This window comes from Perognathus longimembris, chromosome 2 (genome assembly GCF_023159225.1).
Source record: "Perognathus longimembris pacificus isolate PPM17 chromosome 2, ASM2315922v1, whole genome shotgun sequence".
In the NCBI taxonomy this organism is placed as follows: Eukaryota; Metazoa; Chordata; class Mammalia; order Rodentia; family Heteromyidae; genus Perognathus; species Perognathus longimembris.
The window spans coordinates 88791352-88810694 of record NC_063162.1 but is presented as its reverse complement, the minus strand read 5'-3'; the positions used below and the strand labels follow the sequence as shown (position 1 = coordinate 88810694).

The 19343-nt window shown below is 41.4% G+C and overlaps 2 protein-coding genes across 2 annotated transcripts in view; both read right to left on the bottom strand.

The window, feature by feature from the left end:
- LOC125345066 (solute carrier family 40 member 1-like) overlaps nucleotides 1-9976 on the bottom strand; it is a 28010-nt gene extending 18034 nt beyond the window's left edge. Inside the window, exons 1-4 of the mRNA XM_048337314.1 lie at nucleotides 9871-9976; nucleotides 9605-9739; nucleotides 4332-4625; nucleotides 3607-3708 (exon numbers count right to left, since the gene is read on the bottom strand). Coding sequence (XP_048193271.1) covers nucleotides 3607-3708; nucleotides 4332-4625; nucleotides 9605-9739; nucleotides 9871-9976 — 637 coding nt within the window. The remainder of the gene's footprint in view (nucleotides 1-3606; nucleotides 3709-4331; nucleotides 4626-9604; nucleotides 9740-9870) is intronic.
- A 1981-nt stretch (nucleotides 9977-11957) lies between these two features.
- Nucleotides 11958-19343, bottom strand: part of Fam126a (family with sequence similarity 126 member A) — a 98241-nt gene continuing 90855 nt past the window's right edge. The window contains exon 11 of the mRNA XM_048339706.1: nucleotides 11958-12124. Within this exon, the coding sequence (XP_048195663.1) occupies nucleotides 12003-12124 (122 nt within the window). The 3' untranslated portion in view covers nucleotides 11958-12002. The remainder of the gene's footprint in view (nucleotides 12125-19343) is intronic.

Here is a 19343-nt window from a genome sequence, read left to right as displayed (position 1 = left end):
TTCCCAGTCATGCGTCTGTCCCTTGACCTCAACACACAACTCTCTACTCTGGAGATTAGTTCATCAGAGACTCTTGAAAGCAGCCTTGGCTCCGGCTGCATCTCTTTTCAGTCGGGTTTATCTGAGGCAACAAATGGCCAAGAGGCAGGGCAGCTTGGACTTTTCTGGGCTAATCATCAGGAGAACAACAGCACATGTCACAGCAGCACTCACCGGTTAACTATTGTAATGAGGTAGACCTTAACCACCAAGCTCACGTACTAAACACCATCAGACAAATGGACTGGAAACAAGGGGCTTCTGGATGCTCAAGGACCTTTTGAGTGTAGTCATTCCCTTTTATGCTTTCCCAAAACATGCAACTGTGTCCGCTCCCCCTCCTTCCAGTGACATGGTTAGATGGCTATCAGTGAAACTCATCCGTATATATGTACAATGAGAGTGTCACACCTTTTGTAAAAGAAAAGTTACTTACCTACGTGTGCATGCCTGTGTGTGTGTGTGTGTGTGTGTGTTTGTGTGTGTGTGTGTGTGTTGCTACCGGGGCTTGAATCCAGGCCCTGGCCTTCTCAGCTTTTTCCACTCAAGGTTAGGGCTCTACAACTTGAGCTAGAGCTCCACCACTTGAGCTAGAGCTCCACTTTTGTTTTTTAGGTGGTTAATTGGAGATAAGAGTCTCGCAGACCTTCTTGCCCAGCTGGTTTGAACTGTGTTCCTCAGATCCCAGCCTCCCAAGTAGCTAGGATTATAGGCAGGAACCACTATGCCCCATTACACTTCCAATACTTCTGGCTTTTTGGTAGTTAATTGGAAATAAGAATTTCATGAACCTTTCTGCGACATTAGCTTTGAACCTCAGTCTTCAAATCTCAGACTCCTGAGTAGCTCAGCTTACTGACATGAGCCAGCAGTGCCTGACTGGTGGGGACTGAAGGGAATGATAGAAAAAGTGTAGATATGACTACTGTCAGATTAATAAGAACAATCCATTTTAAAAGCTGGGATGTCTAGAGTTTCCTGTTGTAGGTTCAGTCACACAGGCAGGGAAGGAAAGAGAAATTAGAGTGGTTATTGAAGCCTTTCAGTTTTCTCTTTCTTTATTAAGTCTGATGACTCAGACTTAATTTAGGGCTTTTTGTAACAACCAGTCCTATCCCCCTTTCATGAGGGAACTTGTACTGATTTTAGTACCTTGCACTTAGAGGACACTTAACAAACTATACTAACAATACTGACAGCAGTCGTATATATTCCACTCTGCTTCATGGAGCCCATCATATGGAGAACAATCTTGAAAGTACATTGAAAGTGGAGAGAGGGATAGTTTTCAGGAACAGTAAAATTTTCCATTTCATTAGGCTAAGAGGTTCTGCACACAAAGACAAGGAAGCCAAAGCCTCCTTTTGTGCCCTGTTATCTCCTGTTAAACATCAACACGATTTAGTCATGACTTCTGCCATCTAGAGAAACAGAACTATTTCCTTTCTAGAGGAAAAGACCATCTGGTTAGCAAAGGACAATGCGGTCATTTCCCCTTTTTCTGCTTGACAGGAAGTCGACTTGGGAATCAGTAACAATGCATCCACACCCCCAAGGAGAAGAATTGCAATGTATGTCAATCTTTCCCCATGGTTCTATTTTCAGACTCCCCTGGAGCTAGGAATTGCACAGGACTGTTCCAAGCCACTGAGAATTGAGCAGAAGATTTCTGTGGGCTGCTGGGAATGATTTGCTTTCTGGTGGTAGAGGCAAAGGCAGAGGAGAGCTTGCTTTGCTCTTCCTTACCACATCTAGTCTTTGAACACGGTCATGCTGTCTCAATGCCTGGAGCCACAGTGGCTGTCCTGCAATCACGGCCTGGACAAGCCTGAAGCCAGTCTGCTGAGAAGGCAGGGCTGATGGACAGAACCAGATGGGGTCTGCTTAGCATCCCGACCCTAAGGAGGACTACTGAAATTCTCAGTTAGTAAAGAACTGATGTTCTTAAGGTTTAATCCCTGGCCAGCTGAGTTTTATTTGCAGCCAGCAACATTTGCAAACTGACACATAAATCTCTACTTACTAGCTCTAAGACTGCCAAACATTCAGTATCTAAATCAAATGATTTCTGATACTACATATTTGCATTATCACTGAGTTTATATTGTATTTCCAATGTATGTGGAAAATGAATTTTAGGTACCATGACACACATCTCAGCACATACCTCCTAAAAATAAGAACATTTCTCTTTATAACTAGAGTGCTATTATCGTTCCCTAAAACATTAACAACTACTTCATAACAACTTAGAATTGGTCCATATTCAGATTTCCTTCTTGTCCACAAAATATGGTTATTGGTTTGGAGGGACTTGCCATTGAAATGTGGCAAGAGGAGACAGTAGTACAGCCCCAGCCTAGTAAGCATGAGGCTCCCGGTTCAAACCCCACCAGCACCCTCTCCCCCAAATTTCATTCTCTTTCTTCCTCCCTCCTTTCTCTCTCTCTCTCCCTCTCTCCCTCCCTCCCTCCCTCCCTCCCTCCCTCCCTCCCTCCCTCCCTTCTTTCCTTCCTTCCTTCCTTCCTTCCTTCCTTCCTTCCTTCCTTCCTTCCTTCCTTCCTTCCTTCCTTCCTTCCTTCCTTCCTTTCTTTCTTCCTTCCTTCCTCCCTGTATTTCTCTCTTTTGTGCTGATTATTAGGGCTTGAACTCAGAGCCTGAGTACTGTCCCTTAGTCTTTTTGGTCAAGGCTTAGTGCTCTACCACTAGAGCCACAGTTCCACTTTCAGCTTTCTGCTGGTTAACTGGAGATCAGAATTTCTTGGGCTTCTGTGCCTGGGATGACTTGAAGCTGTGATCTTCAGACCTCAGCTTCCTGAGTAGCTGGGATCACAGGCAAGAGCCAGAGTCCCTCCTCCCTCCTTCTGGGACAACCAAGGCTCACATGCAGCTCCTGATGGCTTCCGAGAGTAGCAGAGTCCCTGGGATGATGTGAATAAAGCTTTGGAGTTGAGACTAATCGCCCAAGTCCCCCACTCCCATCTTCTAAGAGGGCTATAAAAATTCCCAGTTGGAAACTTAGTTGAGATGGAGCTCCCATGACAGACAGTGAGGGAAAGGACTGTGAACCCTTTGTGTGGCAGAAGGCACAGTCTGTGTGGGGCAGGCTTCTTGTTTGGGGCTTTAACTTGATTGTTCCTCCATAATGACCTTATACATCACAACCCAGCATTTATACCTAACACTGGGAATTTACCCATAGTTGTGGTACTTACACTAGTTTTATATATGAAATAGTCACTGTGTATAATGAAGAAAAATTAAGGTATGCTCAAATTCTGGAAGAAAGAAATAGGCAAATAGAGCTAATTGCCTGTGACATTTAAATGAGTTAAAAATCAATTGCTTTTTTTTTCTAGAACTGTTACATAAAAGGAGAAATGTTGATTAATTATTTTTTTTCTTTTTTTCTAACCTTCCTTTTCACTTAATTCTGTTTTACTTAATTAAAGCCACTGTACTCAAAGGAGCTATGCACTTTCACGGTGCTGTGAATACAGATGGTTGCTCCAGACAGGAGACCCATTCTCAATGAAGCTCAGCAAAGCAGACCAACCAGAGACTTACCTAAAGGACTCCTCTGGCTCTTCACATGTCTGGTGCCTGTGGTTTTAGTCTGTTTCTCCCCGTTTCCAGAATTTTCAATATCATTCAATTCTCCCACCATTCCTATATGCTAAGAGAAAACTGTTTCAAATAATGAAAAATACTTTCAGATTCCTATGCTGTGATCATAAATAGGGAAGAGTCAATGCACCTCACTGACATTATTCTGATTGAATTCCTCTACATCATTTCTGTTGCATTTACTTCAACTGCAGAAAGCTAACTGTGTAATCCATTTGTAGTGCTTTATTGCACACTAATAAAGTCACAGCAATTATCCTAGACAGACAGAGGCTCGTTAGTAATGCTCAAAACCGATTATTTGAATTATTTGGAGAAACACTCAGCTAGCTATCAGTCAGAGACTCAAGAGATGAAACACACACACACACACACACACACACACACACACACACAGAGGTTAAAGGTCTGTTTGAACTAAATTATCTGTGTTGCCCTTCAACCCAAGAACAATGGCGTAAGTAATCTGTCCTTCAATGTATTATTTTTCCAACTTGAATTTGTCAGCAGAGCAAACTCACTAAGTTTGGCAACTTCTAACGAATATGGGTTATAAATACATCTTCTTTACAATTTCACTACCATTTTCTTGTTCCCCAGAAGAGTAAAGGCTTGTTTCTGCGAATACCTCTTTTACTTGCCCCAAACATTGCTGGTTTACTTACCGAACATGGACTGCAGGCCCGTCTGGATCTCTCCCTGGACTCCCAAAGGCTGAATAGAAAGACGAGTTACAAAGCGGCCTAGCACAGGGCTCTGAACTACACCCAGTCTTGCTACCGTGCACCGCTTTGTGTGGAAAGTGCTGGAGGTGCAAATGTGTCCTGGGGGTTGTGGAAAGAGAGGCCAGCAGTTTTTGCCACCCGTGACCGCCCAGCACAATATGCTCTGGCAGGGGCCCTTCTGGACCGGTAGGTCACTGCACTCAGGGGTACGGAGTTGGAGCCAGTCCTGGGGGCCTGGACAAGACGTGTTTAAAGGTCCTGGTCCAATAAAAACCTGGCTACATGAACCAACATCTATTAGTATTCTTTATCCTTTGAAGTAAGTCAGAAATCACTTTGAGGCGAATAAGAGCTTGCTCTCTACTGAGTGAAAGCAATGTGTCTCCGACATGCTCAGACTGTCCCCGCTGGGCCCCGGCTCCCCAGGCTTTTCTATAACAAAGCTGCCTAGTGCTTCTATTTCCCCTGAACCTTTGGGAAAGGTAGTAGACTCTCAAGTGCTGAGCCTCATCCCAAGGCTAACCCCACTGGGCTTTGACACACAGGAATCCTACATAAGCCACACATAAGCGTTAGCTGTTCTTCCCCAGAAGAGCAGTCAGTACCACCCTAATCAAAAGGATACCTTTTTCTAAATGAAGATCTCAGGGTCCCATGTTTTCATGATGTGTAAGATTTGGGGAAGACAGTGGGATGCGTCCAGGTCTTTGGCTCACAGTATAATAGTATATTATTTAGTGACAGCTGTGGCCCAACAAAAATCATTTTCTAGCTGGAGGTGCTAGTGGCTCTTGCCTGTAATCTAGCTACTTAGGAGGCTGATATCTAAGGATGATGGTGCAAAGCCAACCCAAATAGAAAATTCTATGAGACTCTTAGCTCCATTTAACCAGAAAAAAAAATCTAGATATGGAGGTATGGCTCAATTGGTAGAGCGCCAGCCCTGACTGAAAAAGCTAAGGGAAAATGCCCTGGGCCTGAGTTTAAGCCCCAGCACACACACACACACACACACACACACACACACACACACACACACACACACACACACACATCTTTCTGCCCCAAGCATTCAGTGTTGTGTAAAGGATACAGGAGGCTCAATACCAATGACCTGGGATATTTCTCTCAGATAGGCTCATAGTCCTGACCTTGCCTGGGAGTGGGAAGTGCAGAAATCGTGTTTGCAGTTAATGGCAGTTAGTTGGAAAAAAAAAAAAAAAAAGCTAACAGGCTTTCAGTTCTTAAGTGTTCTACAGAAGAAATCCAAAAAGATTTAATTAGGCATTCAATTTGATACATTCTAGATACATTATTTAAATTTTGCTGCAAATGCTTCAGCTTAAAATAAATGGCTTTGTGTGCAGAAATGGGTAGCCTACATTTGTCAAAACTCACCCATTTGGAAGTGCTGTAGTCCTGGAAACTGGGGAGCTGCGTGGAGCTGAGTCCTGCAAGCAGGCAGAGGTGACAGCACCCCCACTATGGTGGCCCTCACATTCACTAGGTCACCATCCCATCTCAGGTCCCAGCCACAGGGTTGGCACAAAGCAGGCTCTTGAGAAAGAACACTCATTTGCTGCCTTTACAAGGGTGAAATAAGACATGGAGAAGAAACAGAGCGTGACCCAGCTTGACCTTTGTTGTATACATGTGCCATCCTCCCATGAAAGGAGAAAGGATGAGCAAGAGATGTTCTTTCCAAAAGGAAAATATTCGCAAAGTGTACAGAATTATTAGTGCAACTCTGAAAATACAGGTGATTTCTCTAGGCATGTAGGATTCAGCAGGAGTCAAAAAGACAATTTAACCCTTGGCAAAAACATGGCCATATAAGCAGCAGCAGAATTGGAAAGTATTTCACCAAATGACTCTTAAGCCATACAAATTTGCCTAGTTAAAGAATAACATATGTATTCATTTTCAACTATATATGTATCTGCATATACATACACATATGTGCATGTACCACAGACTAACATGTCAGTAAAGGACAGATTGCATGTACAATGATAGTCCCCTAAGAAAATGCCAGAGCTGAAAGAAATTTTACTGCCCAATAGTCTCATAGTCATAGTTTATGTGAATAAACATAGTTTATGTAAATATTGTCTTTGGTATTTGCATTATGATGAAGTTACCTAAGGATGCCTGTTTTGGAACATGTCCGTCTATCACTAAGCAATATGCTACTATATATACAGACCCAGATTATAGTACATATGTACATATTAAAAATACTTCATCAAGCTAGGCCTGGTGGCTCAGACAGAGAATGGAAAGATAGTAGTTAGAAGCTACTTAAGGGAAAAAATATTCATCACCCCATCCCAACCAATAAAAAGCTGAATGTAGTACCTGCAATTCCAGCTATATGGGAAGCATAAATAGGAGGATCATGTTCCAGGTTGATCCAGTCATAAACATTAGACCCAATATCTACCAATGTTACATGGGTGCCAGTGGCTTGTGTCAGTAATCCTAGCTACTCAGAGACTGAGATCTGGAGGATCATATTTCAAGGCTAGAGCAGAAAAAGTTGCTAGATTCCATCTCCAAAATAACCAGCAAAAAGCAAGGCTGGAAGTATGACTCAAGAGGTAGAGCAGCAACCTAACAAGTGGGAATCCTTGAGTTCAAATCACAGTACTGAGGGGCTGGGAATATGTCCTAGTGGCAAGAGTGCTTGCATCCTATACCTGAAGCCCTGGGTTCAATTCCCCAGCACCATATATATAGAAAATGGCCAGAAGTGGCGCTGTGGCTCAAGTGGCAGAGTGCTAGCCTTGAGCAAAAAGAAGCCAGGGACAGTGCTCAGGCCCTGAGTCCAAGGCCCAGGACTGGCAAAAAACAAAACAAAACAAAACAAAACAAAAAAACCACAGTACTGAAAAGGAAAAAAAAAAAAAAAAACCCTACAAGTTCTGGAAATGAGGCTTAGGTGGTAGAGTACCTGCCTAGCAAGGGCAAGATCCTCCATTTAAACCTACTACCACCAAAAGAAAAAGCAAACAAACTCCAGCAAATGGTTCCCAAATTATGCAGACCTCCCCATTTAAAGCTATACAAAGCTAGATGTGATATTATATCAAGTTATAAATATATACATGCATGCATGCATGCATGCATTGAAGTAGAGTGGGGGTTCGCTACAATGAAATGGGGTTCCCCCCAAGGGAGGGGATTCCTGGTTCCCCCAAGAGTCCACCACACAGTCTCCAGCTCCAAGATGACAAAAAGACAGATTTATTGGGGAAGTAAAAAGTGAACAAAAATGAACCGACCGGCCTTGGTCCCAGCCCAGACTCAGGAGCCGAAACTGCCGACCATGTGTGCAGGGTCAGGGCCCAGACTCCGGAGGTGGAACCGCCCGCACGTGTGCAGCCCAGACTCAGGAGCTGGAACCTCGTGCATGTATGCAGCCCAGACTCGGGAGCTGGAACCACGTGCCCGTGTGGCCTTCCAGCCTGGTTATAAGGCAAACATCACAGTCAAACTTGCCACATGCAGGTGACCAATGAAGATACAACACTTACAGAGCATGCTAGGCTGCACACAGGTGGCCAATAGAGTTACAGTCTGTCTCATAGTATCTATTTGAACCAACCTATCATTCTAGTTAGAAATGGCGCATGGATTTGGCGGGGCTCACATGATGCAGGTGGATATGCCTACTCATAGGAGGGCACAGGTTTAACCTTGAACATTCCTTGAACTTTCTATGCTTCAGGTGGTCAAGCAGTTTACACAATCTTATCACAGCGAAGGGGAACTTCCTTGGATAGGGTGGGGGAGATCTTAGTGAAGATGGAGTTGGCTTCTGCTCTTATCTGAGCTGGAGTCAACCTGAAGTTCCTCCACAGTTAATGATGGCACTGGCCAGATCTGACCTCCCTATTACACATGTATGTATAATAGTGTTAAAGAAAAACTCTGGAGACAGATTTCTCGGAATAAAAGGACTAGTAGACTGTTACAGATGGTAGCCAGGAAAAGATTGAGGCCTAGGACAAGGTCCATAACTACCAACAGCAAGATGAGCTAGTGGTTAGAAATACATCACAGGACCTAGAGCCTACAGCATTTTTATAATGAAAATTTGGGGAAGGAAAATACAAAGTATACAGTGAGCCTCCATTGAGTATGAGAAAGGGGAAAGGTAAGACAGGGGGTGTGGGGGAAGATAGTCCCTAAGAGGAAGTGTTTGTTCCTTCTAGGCTGTGTAGAGTGTTTTTTCATAAACTTGCCTTGGTGGGTCTGGTGGCCTAGAGCTACTGCTCTAGGTTTCAACTTCCATCTCTGAGTATGGAACATTCCTTTGTTACCCTCCCCTTGCTCAGCAACTAACTGATTAACTTCTCTCATGTCTCCACTTTTGTATTCTCCAGCACTTGTAATGACACTTAGGGTATGTCAGAATTATTCTCTTATTTATAGTTACATATATATATCTAAATAAATATACATGTATTAAATATACATGCCTGCTCAAGTAAAGATGCTTGGGATCTAACTCAGAGATGCTTTGATAATGAATACAGAAGAGCAAAAATAAAAATAAAAATCCCAAAGTTCAGTCAGAGATGGGGATGGGGAGGGAAGGGAGAAGTGTTATGTGGCCTAATTTGACCAGCTTCTTGAAAAGGACAAGACTCTACATAGACTATAAAAATAATTTCCAAATTTATGCTTTTTGTACTCACAAGTAAAGTAAATTTATGCTTCTCCTATTTCTAAAGTAAATTGAAAATGAGAAAAATATTATTCATTGATCCCAGCCAGGAGAGCACTGTTTGTTTTTCAAAGATGTTTCTAGGATTTGTTTGTTGTGTCAGGACCAGGACTTGAACTTGGACCTCACTCTTCTCCTTAGCTTGCTTGCTTTGCAGCTGACACTCTCCACATCTCCAGCCCAGCATTTTGCTGTTTAAATGGAGTTGAAATCTCATAGACTTTTCTCCCAGGATTGACTTTGAACTACTGATTTTCCAAATCTCAAACTCCTGAGTAGCTAGGATTATAGTCATGAGCCACTAGTACCTGACCTGTTTCTTGCATTTTTATTTGTCATTTTTTTCTGTCGTTTTTAAGTTATACTTTCATTGGCTTGGTCTGTTGAGACAGGCTCTCACTATATCATTTGGGCTGGCCTCAAACTCATTATCCTGTCACTATCTCCTAAGTACTGGATTATAGGCATGAACAACCATAACCTGCCTCTGTGTCGTAGAGAAACTGGGCAATTTTTGTTAGACTTGTATGTGTTGGTAGATGAGGTTTTACTCTCCAGAGGAGAATCTTCTTCCCACTCCACATTTCCTGATAGAATTGAGATTCAACTTCATAACCTAGGGGTGGCAGAAACCTTAAGTAAAAAGGTTCATAGCAGCTCAGGAGAAACCACAGGGAAGCACATTACATGGACCCTCAAATTTTTGCATGGTCTGATTCAGACTGCATCCTATCTTCCAATCTATACTCTCTTCCTGTAGACATTGCTGGTTGGCATTTCTACAGGACATGCTTGCTTGTGAGTCCAGGTGAAGACCTGGATCGCTACCTGGGTCACATCCTGGCTCCTCCATCCACTGACCATGAGGTCACAGCTCCACCAGTTTTCCTTACACCTCAGTTTTCTGTCTCTGGAATGGGGATGGATAGATAATAACAGTACTGACATCAACAGTGAGGGGGAACTTCTGGACAGCACTGGAGTTCTCAGGAGAGCTTGGTGATGGGCACTGAGTAGCAGCAGTATTTACATACTCAATTATCAGCATTACTAGTATATTTAAGGCATTAAATAGCTATTGATGTGGCAAACGTGACAATAAACACTTTTGGGGAAGAGAGGTCCAAAACACCACCTTTTCCTTTCCTTGTATGGCATTCACAGGTCCTAGACACCTCCCTGGGAGTAGGAGAGCAGCGTGAGTCCCCCAGGCCATGGTCCATTAGGTCAGGAATATAGCCACTGGAGAGGTATGGAACCCCACAAGAAATAGAATTTTACACTTTGTAATTAATAACTAGGCAATGAGTGCACAGATTCTTCTTCTAATTTTTTAAAATAATGCAGATAAGGACAAACACTTTTGCCTACCATCTTCCATCCTAGAACCCTGCACTGGTTTCAAACACACACACACACACACACACACACACACACACACACACACACCTTTTCTAGGGCTTGATCTCAGAGCCTGAGTGCTGTTCTTTAGCTTTTGTGCACTCTACCACTTGAGCCACAGCTCTACTTCTGGCTTTTTTTTGTGCTGGTTAACTGGAGATAAGAGTCTCATGGACTTTTCTGCCTGTGCTGGCTTTGTACAGTGATACTCAGATCTCAGCTTCCTTAGTAGTTAGGATTACAGATGTGAGCTACTGGCATCTGCAAGTCAACTTCTACTCTACTTTGTAATTGCTTTTAGTTGAGTAGTATCTAGAGAAGTGTCGATGTTACTAAATATAGTAGTTTTACTTCATTCATGTTCTAGTTGTCTATTTCTAATTCAAAATGGTTTCCACAGTCTTCCTTATATCCTTCTGGAAGCCATTAATTTTAGGAGAAACATCACTAGCTTTGGCTAATCCTAAATAGAAGGTTAAGACCTTGGTCTAATCCTTAAACCACTCTGAACTTCAACTTCCTTGTGTACTAAGATATATGGACTATGTAGTTTCTAAACTGCCAAACAGCTATGTTTAGTGTTTTGGATGTGGAAACACAAAGGCTACCTCTTCCCAATGAGAGAATGAGCCTAGCAAGAGCAAGACCCTTAATTCTAACCCTAGTACTGCAAATAAATGAATAAATCTCTCTAAATATGAACAAAAAACTACAAAATTGTAAGAAGTAAGCAAATAATCTTGGGAAAGGACTCAGTGTGTACTGAAAACTGTTGGGTCATCCTGCTATGAACCCAGACTGAATTTCAGTGGCGTGTGGACCAGCCCATGTTAAAAAGCCCCCCTTATACCTTTGTCTCTGCCTCCAAACCCCATACTGGGTCTTGAAATCAGGGCTTCAGGCTCTCACTTGGCTTTTTTACTCAAGGCTAGTATTCTACCACTTGATCCACATTTCCATTCATGCTTTTCCTTGGTTAATTGGACATTAGAGTTTCACAGACTTTGTCCAACAGCGATCCTCAGATCTCAGCCTCATTAGCAGCTAGGATTATAGGTATGATCCACTGGGACCCAGTTCAATTTTTGTCTTAATTCCTACATGGCGATCTTAGATTGTCTTCTTTACATAAACCTTTTCTCCCTCCAACCAACAATAAGCAAACAACTTTGGAAAATCCTACTGAATGTTCCATCCATTGCTTCCTAGCTACTTGTCAGAATTTAATTTTCTACCCGCTGAATGGATTTCTTACATCCACTGTTGCCTTTCTAACCAATAGCATGAAGCAACTGGCCTAGGGCAAAGATAACAGCCAACAGCAGCAAGCTGAGGGAAGCTGTTTTATTGTAATGATTTTCTTCTGTGGTCCATTGTGTGGGACCCACTACATGAGCTATGTGGATTATATTCATCCAAGATGAAAAGGTTTCAAGTTTGCAAAAATTTGCATTTTCAGAGGCTGTCTTCTGGAATGCCTACATTTTAAAAACAATCTTCTGAAAATTAAGATCATACTTAAATCGGCCTTGCAAATTCCAGCAAGAAACTGTGTCCACATCACTGAAGGCTCTGTTCTGTCGAGTTCCCTTGCTTCCCCCTAGCCAAAAAGAGAAAGCATTTTTTTTTTAGAAAATAGTGTAACATTATTATAAAATAGTGTTCAAAGTGTTCAACATGTAGTTACCTAGGCTCCCTGAGAGTCATGGTCCAGAGGAGAAAGAGACAAAAAGGTAACAACGCCAAGAACTAGACAAAGAGAAGTGAAACACTGTATGTATGTATGTATATATATATGTATATATATCTATACTATATATATATCTATACTATATCTATATATGTATATATGCCAGCATGACTACTGCCCAGCTACTTTGTTTTGTGCTGAAGCTTCTTGCTTTGGGGTTTATTAAATCCTAGGAGCAGCAATAAGGGCCAGCGTGTCTGGGGTCTTGGTAGAATTCCTCTTCCCTGGGGTGTCAGCTGACCATTGGAATATATATATTGCGCTAAAATCTGGGTACTAGTGGCTCATGCCAGTAAATCTAGCTACCAGAGGATCACAATCCAGAGCAAGAGCATGGAGGAAAGACTCTTATCTCCAATTAACCATCAAAAAGCCAGAAGTAAAGCTGTAGTAAAGGGCCAGCCATCAGTGAAAAAGCTAAGGAATAGTGCCCCAACAGGCAGCAAATCATCATCATCATCATCATCATCATCATCATCATCGTCGTCGTCGTCATCATCATCATCATCTAAAATTAGAATAGAACAAGATGGGGTTTTTTGTTGTTGTTTTTGTGCTGGTCCTTGGGCTTGAACTCAGCACCTTGTCCCTGAGATTTTGTGCTTAGCGCTAGCACTTGACCACTTGAGCCACACCTCCCACTCCTGGCTTTTTGGTGGTTAATTGGAGATAAGAGTATCAAGGACTTTTCTTCTGGGGCTGGTTTTGAACCATGATCTGCAGATCTCAGCCTCCTGAGTTGCTAGGATTACAGGCATGAGCTACCTGTACCTAGATAACAACAAACATTTTAATGGGAAGTCTGCAAGGTTTCTGGTTATTTCTAAATTAACTTTGAGTTAACTTGCTCATAATGACTATCAGAGCTGTTTCAATAGAACAGGATATACTCACACAGAGTTTATTTTATTTTTTAAATGGCACCAGGCCATGAGGCTAAAACCCAACAGAACTATAGTACAGGAAGGGAAGCAGACTTTGGATCCAATTTACTACTGGCCCCAGAGAAACAGAAGTGTCTACACCTTGGTTTTCTCTCTTATACAATTCTCTTAGGTTATTGCATGGATTTTCAAAATCAGAACAAAAGAAGAGGTCCTTCTGACCATTGCCTGGCCTGGAAGACAGAAGCACCTCCTGCACTAAGCTCATCCGTTGCTTCCTAGCTGGTGGTCAGAGTTTCATTTCCTGCCCTTCGGATCTCTTGTAAGCCACACTATTTTTCTAACAATATTCCACAGAAACTGGAATAGAGCAAAGCAGCAGCTGATAGCAGCAAGCCTGGGGAAGACACAGAGGCCTGGAAGACAGGAACACATATCCTAGACTTTTTGCCATTTTTTTCCCTCTTTCCAAACAGGAGTCTTCCCTGCTGGGCTGGGAGCTCAGTATAAACCCACTCCTTACTAGCTCTGAATACTGGTAAATGGCTTCATTTTCTAAATCACATGTATTCAAGACGTACTCTTGAGCCACAATGTCTTTGTAGTTTTGTAAAGGATGGGGAACCAGGGGTGAGTAAGACAAACGCCTATTTAATACATTCACATTATTTCTGAAGGAAGAAGGAATGTGCAGCTGGATATAGTGACATGGCGTGTGCTGGCAGGTGGCACCAAGTTAGTAAAGGAAAGTAGGGCAAAGAGAAGATGCTGAAGAGGGAAAAGGATTTGTTTGGTTTTGGGATAGGAAGGCACTCGCTGAGTGATATAGTTGGATCAGAGACTGACTGAGGTCAGAGGAGAGTTGAGTCTAGGGAGTGGCACAGCCATAACAGACTCTGAGGTAGGAATAAGCCTGGCCTGTGCTGAGAGTGGCAAGGAACTGGTGTGTTTGGATTGACCAGTGTAGGCAGAAGGAAATGAAGTCAAGCTGGCCCATCGGGCACAGAGCTGTCCTGTGGGTCACTGGAGGACTTCAGAGTTTGCTCAGTGCCAGGAAGCAGCTAGAGAATTTGAGCAGGGAAGTGATGGGATCTGATTGTGTGTGTGTGTGTGTGTGTGTGTGTGTGTGTGTGTGTTCATATTTACTTATTTAAAGGCTTAGGTTGATGTTGTGGAAAATGGACTACATAAGGAAAAACACAGCAGTCAAAAGACCAGAGCTCCTTTGTTGGTAATGGGGGCTGCAGCCAGGGTGATGGTAGCTCAGGAATGGAAAAGAGTAATAGCAGCAATGGACTGGCACTGTTGGGAATAGTTAAATGAAATAAACTTATAAGAGGCTTGCCATAGTGCTTGTCAGAGAGTAATCACTGACTGGGTCATCATTACTCAGTACTGAGCATCATTACTGCCATCCTCATGCTTGTTACTTTGTGATGGTTCTTCTACCCAGCTGTAGAAGTCCCAAACTGTAGCTTTGGGACTTCCATTTGGGACTTCCAAGGGATCCCAAATACTACTCTATCCTCTCTGAACATTTTCTTAAAGTTCCTAGAGCAGCCTTGTGCACATGAAGGTTTATGTGCTTGCTCACAAATGTTCAGACTGCTTTGTGAAAGCTCTTTATTCCTGTGGTTGTCAACCCTGCTGTTAACAGCTAGGGAAGCAACAGGGTGGAGAGTAGTGATCAGGCATTGTCTTCATGGGGCAGAGGGCAATATTTGGCCTTTTCTGTAAGTCACAATGACGGGGAAGTGCAGGGATAGTACTCAGTGTGTGAAATCTGGGGGTGCTAACTCTGTAGGAACAACTCTGTTCAAGTAATTTCCCTACCCAAACCTCCCATGCTGTTGCTCTGAAAAGCACTTAGGTAGTAGGGTATTCTTTATACTAGTTGTACAAGGCCCAACTTCAGGGCACTGGTGCAACCTGAGGGTGCTTGGGGAAAATAACATGGGGTTGAGAATCAAGAAACAGTCCTAACAAGCAGAATGCCTAAAAAACAGAGATAGTTCACTCGTTGCTTCCTTCTCTATAAAATAGGAATATTTTCTTTCAGTATCTTCTGGGAGGACTAAGGGAATTCAATGAGAGGATATGTGTTTGTGCAGTTATTAAATTATAAATCATCCTAAGACTAAACAACCCATCCCTCTGCACATACAAGATGCAATGAGATAGAAAATAATCTCTGCCCTAGACATGCTAATTAAATCATCACTAATAAAGAGTTACCAGCTCCTATTAGAGAAGAAAGTAGGAAATATGCTTTCAACATTGTAGGCCTGTTTTTCACAAACCAAATATATTTAATTAAATCTTGCAAATGCCAATTCCTTTTCCCCTAGGGAAAGATATTTTCCAAAGCATATCTTTATTTATGAAAACATATTAAGTCAAGGATACTTAAAACTATTAAGCCTTTTTTGTTTCTTTGTGGGAACAGACACACATACACACACACACACACACACACACACACACACACACTCTCCATGCTAGGCAAGTGCTCTACCACTTAACTTGAGCCATGCCCCAACCCTTACTGATGCTTTTAATATCAAAACTACAAGTGACATTGTTCATAACACCCACCTTCTTATAAAAAAAAAAGATAAAGGGAACAAGTTGGTAAGCCAAATTAATCTTTTTATCTCTCATGCTTTTTTTTTTTTTTAAACACAACGTGATTGTCTCCTAATGGCAAAATAATCTCATTGAGAGCAATTCTAATCTATGGCCATACCATCCTGTATGTGCCCGATCTCGTCTGAGAGCAATTCTGGTCTGCTAGAGGAAAATGGAACTTATCCTTCACAACATTTCATTTTGGGGATTAGAAAATAGTTACAATTTATGCAGTCATTGATTAGTCAGTGACTAATAGACAATAACTATTACCTACTGTCTTAAAATTTTATTCTAAATTTATTTACCCAAGCCCAAATAAATAACAAAATAAAAATAGGACACACAGGAGCAACAAATACTAAAAGCTAGACTTTGTACAACTCTTATCAGAAAATAGTGTTTCTTAAACTAGTAAAGTGAAATAACAACAAAAATAAAGACTGATGTACTAAGGTTAGAAACTGGTCAAAGTATATTAGGCAGACACTGGCTGTTACTCTACATTCACTCTCCTTCCCAGTTAACACACACCAATTTCTTTAGGTGACAGAAAGAGATCCTTCTATTTCACTGTATATGGATTCCTTCTCCAATTCCAGAATAAAGATTTTTACTTATTTATTCCTGGTCCAAGGGCTTGAATTTAGGGCCTAGAAACTGTCCCTGAGCTTCTTTTGCTCAAGCTGCCATTCTGTCACTTGAGCCACAGCACTATTTCTGGCTTTTTCTGAGTAGTTTACTGGAGATAAGAGTCTTACAGACTTTTCTGCCGGGACTGACTTCCTGAGTAGCTAGGATTACAGGCCTGAGCTACTGGTCCCAGGCTCAGAATAAGGATCTTAAGTTTGTCTACTCGAGGCAACACCTATGGCCAGTAATTGAGCTAACGGTAGTAATGAGACCTAGTTTTAGCCAATGAGATGTAGACATCTACAAACTTCTTCCTACATAGCCTTCAGTGCACTGTATTAAAAAAGCAAGCTCTGGTTAGGGATATGAATTGTAATACAGCAATTACTAAAGTGATAATATTAAAAGGTACACCTAAAAGCCAATACATAAATTTAAATGGAGTACTAAGAGAAAACTTTTAAAGTCCTAAGATGGGAACAGAACCCAAAATTGAGGCTATTGCTGGACTCAAAGTATGGCTCAAGTGGTAGAGTGCTAGCTGTGAATAAGAAAGCCAAACATCTAGGTATTCACACACAGTGAGACCAAAGGAGGATACTTTTAGGAGAGGAACATAAAGGCACAATGCTAATGTGCACCTGATCATATAAAATAATATTTATTGAAATGAACTCCAGGAAATGGAAACAAGAGATTATTTTTCCTTGTTGCTAGTTTTGTTTGTTTTCTTTTCTCTCTGTCTTGTTTGTTTATTTATATGTGAAAGTAAGGAGGGACAAATGAAATGGAGGGACAAAGAGTGAACAAATGCATCAGTAGTTCTTACTAGACATTATGTTGAAAATGAACTATATAATTTGTATGTGGGAATGACAGAGAAAAAAGAGGAGAGAGCAAGGGAAGGGGTGACACTTTCCAAAAAGAAATGCACACTTTACCTGACTTACATAACTGTAAGTCCTTTGTAAGTTACCTTTATAACAACAATTTAAAAAGCACAAGGCCCTGAGTTTAAGCCCTGCTGCCAGCACACACGCGCACACACACACACACAGACACACACACACATGAGTGCACAAAATGGAGGCTATGATGAAATTATAGCACAGTAGACTTAAACTATATACCAACAATCACATTAAATGGCAACACTCTAAACATACTATTTATTTAATTTCAGCAGTACTAGAATTTGAAATAAGGTCTCCTATTTGCTAGGCAAGAGCTCGACCACTTGAGCCTTGCCCCAGTCCTTTTTTGCTTAGCTTGCTTAGGGATAAGGTCCCACATTTCTGCCAGGGCAGACTTCAGACTACGATCCTACTATGTCCGTTCTATAGGTAGCTAACATTACAGTCTGTATCACCATGACCAACTTGTTTGCTGAGATAAGGTCTCATTAATTTTTTGCTCAGGCTATCTAGATTTTCCTATCGCCAAGAAACATATCACTTCAAAGGTCAAGAGTGGATGGAAAAGTAAGCTCTAGTTATACCCATGTACATTAAATAAGGTTAGGCAAATAGGTTTTAAGGTATATGGAATAAAAAAGATATATATAAGCTCGGTAAAAAAAAATTAAGTAACCAAAGGAAGTCATAAAGGTAAAACAGATAAACAAAACCAAAACACTAACAGACTCAAGGAATTGATTCTCATAATTACATTAAGTATAAATGGAAAAGCACATTAATTAGAAACTAAGACTGACAGATTAAATGAAATACCATGATCTAGATATGTGTTATCCGCAAGAAACTCATTTCAAATATGGATTGTAAGAGCATTGCTATGGACAGGATATTTGTATCTTGCCCAAATTCCCTGGCTGAAACCTCTTCACCAGAGAGATGGTATTTGGGGAAAACCAGCATAAAGAGGCAAGAGGATATCAGATTAGGCACTAAGAAAAAGAAGTCTAGGATTGGAGGAGTGGCTTAGTTGGTAGAGTACCAGCCAATGAACAAAAGCATCAGGTACCAAGTTTGAATCCCAGTCTCAGACCTAAAAAAGAAAAGAAAAGAAAAAGGCTACAAGAGGCAAAGGGGAGCATGTAGCAGGGTTAAAAGAGGCAATCCATCAGCATGACATAATAATTATTAATGTGTTTATGTCTGAAAACAAGAGAACCTCAAAGTGCATAAAAAATAACAGAATTAAAAGAAGAAAGATAACATCCCACTCTAGAGGTAAGAGATTTTAATAATTTTCTTGTGTTAACTGGAGTTTGAACCTCAGGGCCTTGTGCTTGCTAAAAAGGACTTAAACTCTTAATTCATGCCCCCAGCCCATCTTATTTTAGTTTACTTTGCAAGTAGGGTCTCTCTTGCTTTTTATCTGGGCCTAGAGTCAGACCATGATTCTTCCACCTTTGCCTCTTGAATAGCTGTGATTATAGTTATATGCTACCACCCCTGGACTGAGATAGGCTAAATTTTTCCAGACTAGACTCCACTGCAATCCTCCCATCTCTACTTCTTCAGTAGATGGGATTACAGGTGTGAACCATCATGCCTGGCTCTGTTATAGTATATTTATTTTAGCAACTGGTAGAGCAACAAAACAAAAAGCATCAGGAAAGACAGATGATTTAAATAACATTATGAATTATCTTTATAATAATCAACACATATATTATTATCACATCCAATAAATGTAGAATAGGTATTCTCTATAGTGATAGCCTTGAGCAAACAATCTCAGGGACAGTGCTCATGCCCTGATTTCAAGCCCCAGGATTGACATATGCGTGCATGTATGCATGCACAAGCATGTAGGCATATGTGTGCACACGTGCGTGCACACACACACACAAAGAATAGGTATTCATTACAACTGCACACTTACCAAAATAGAATATATGCTGACTCATTAAAAATATCAATAAGTTTTAAGGAATTGATAGTTCATAGAGTATTTAT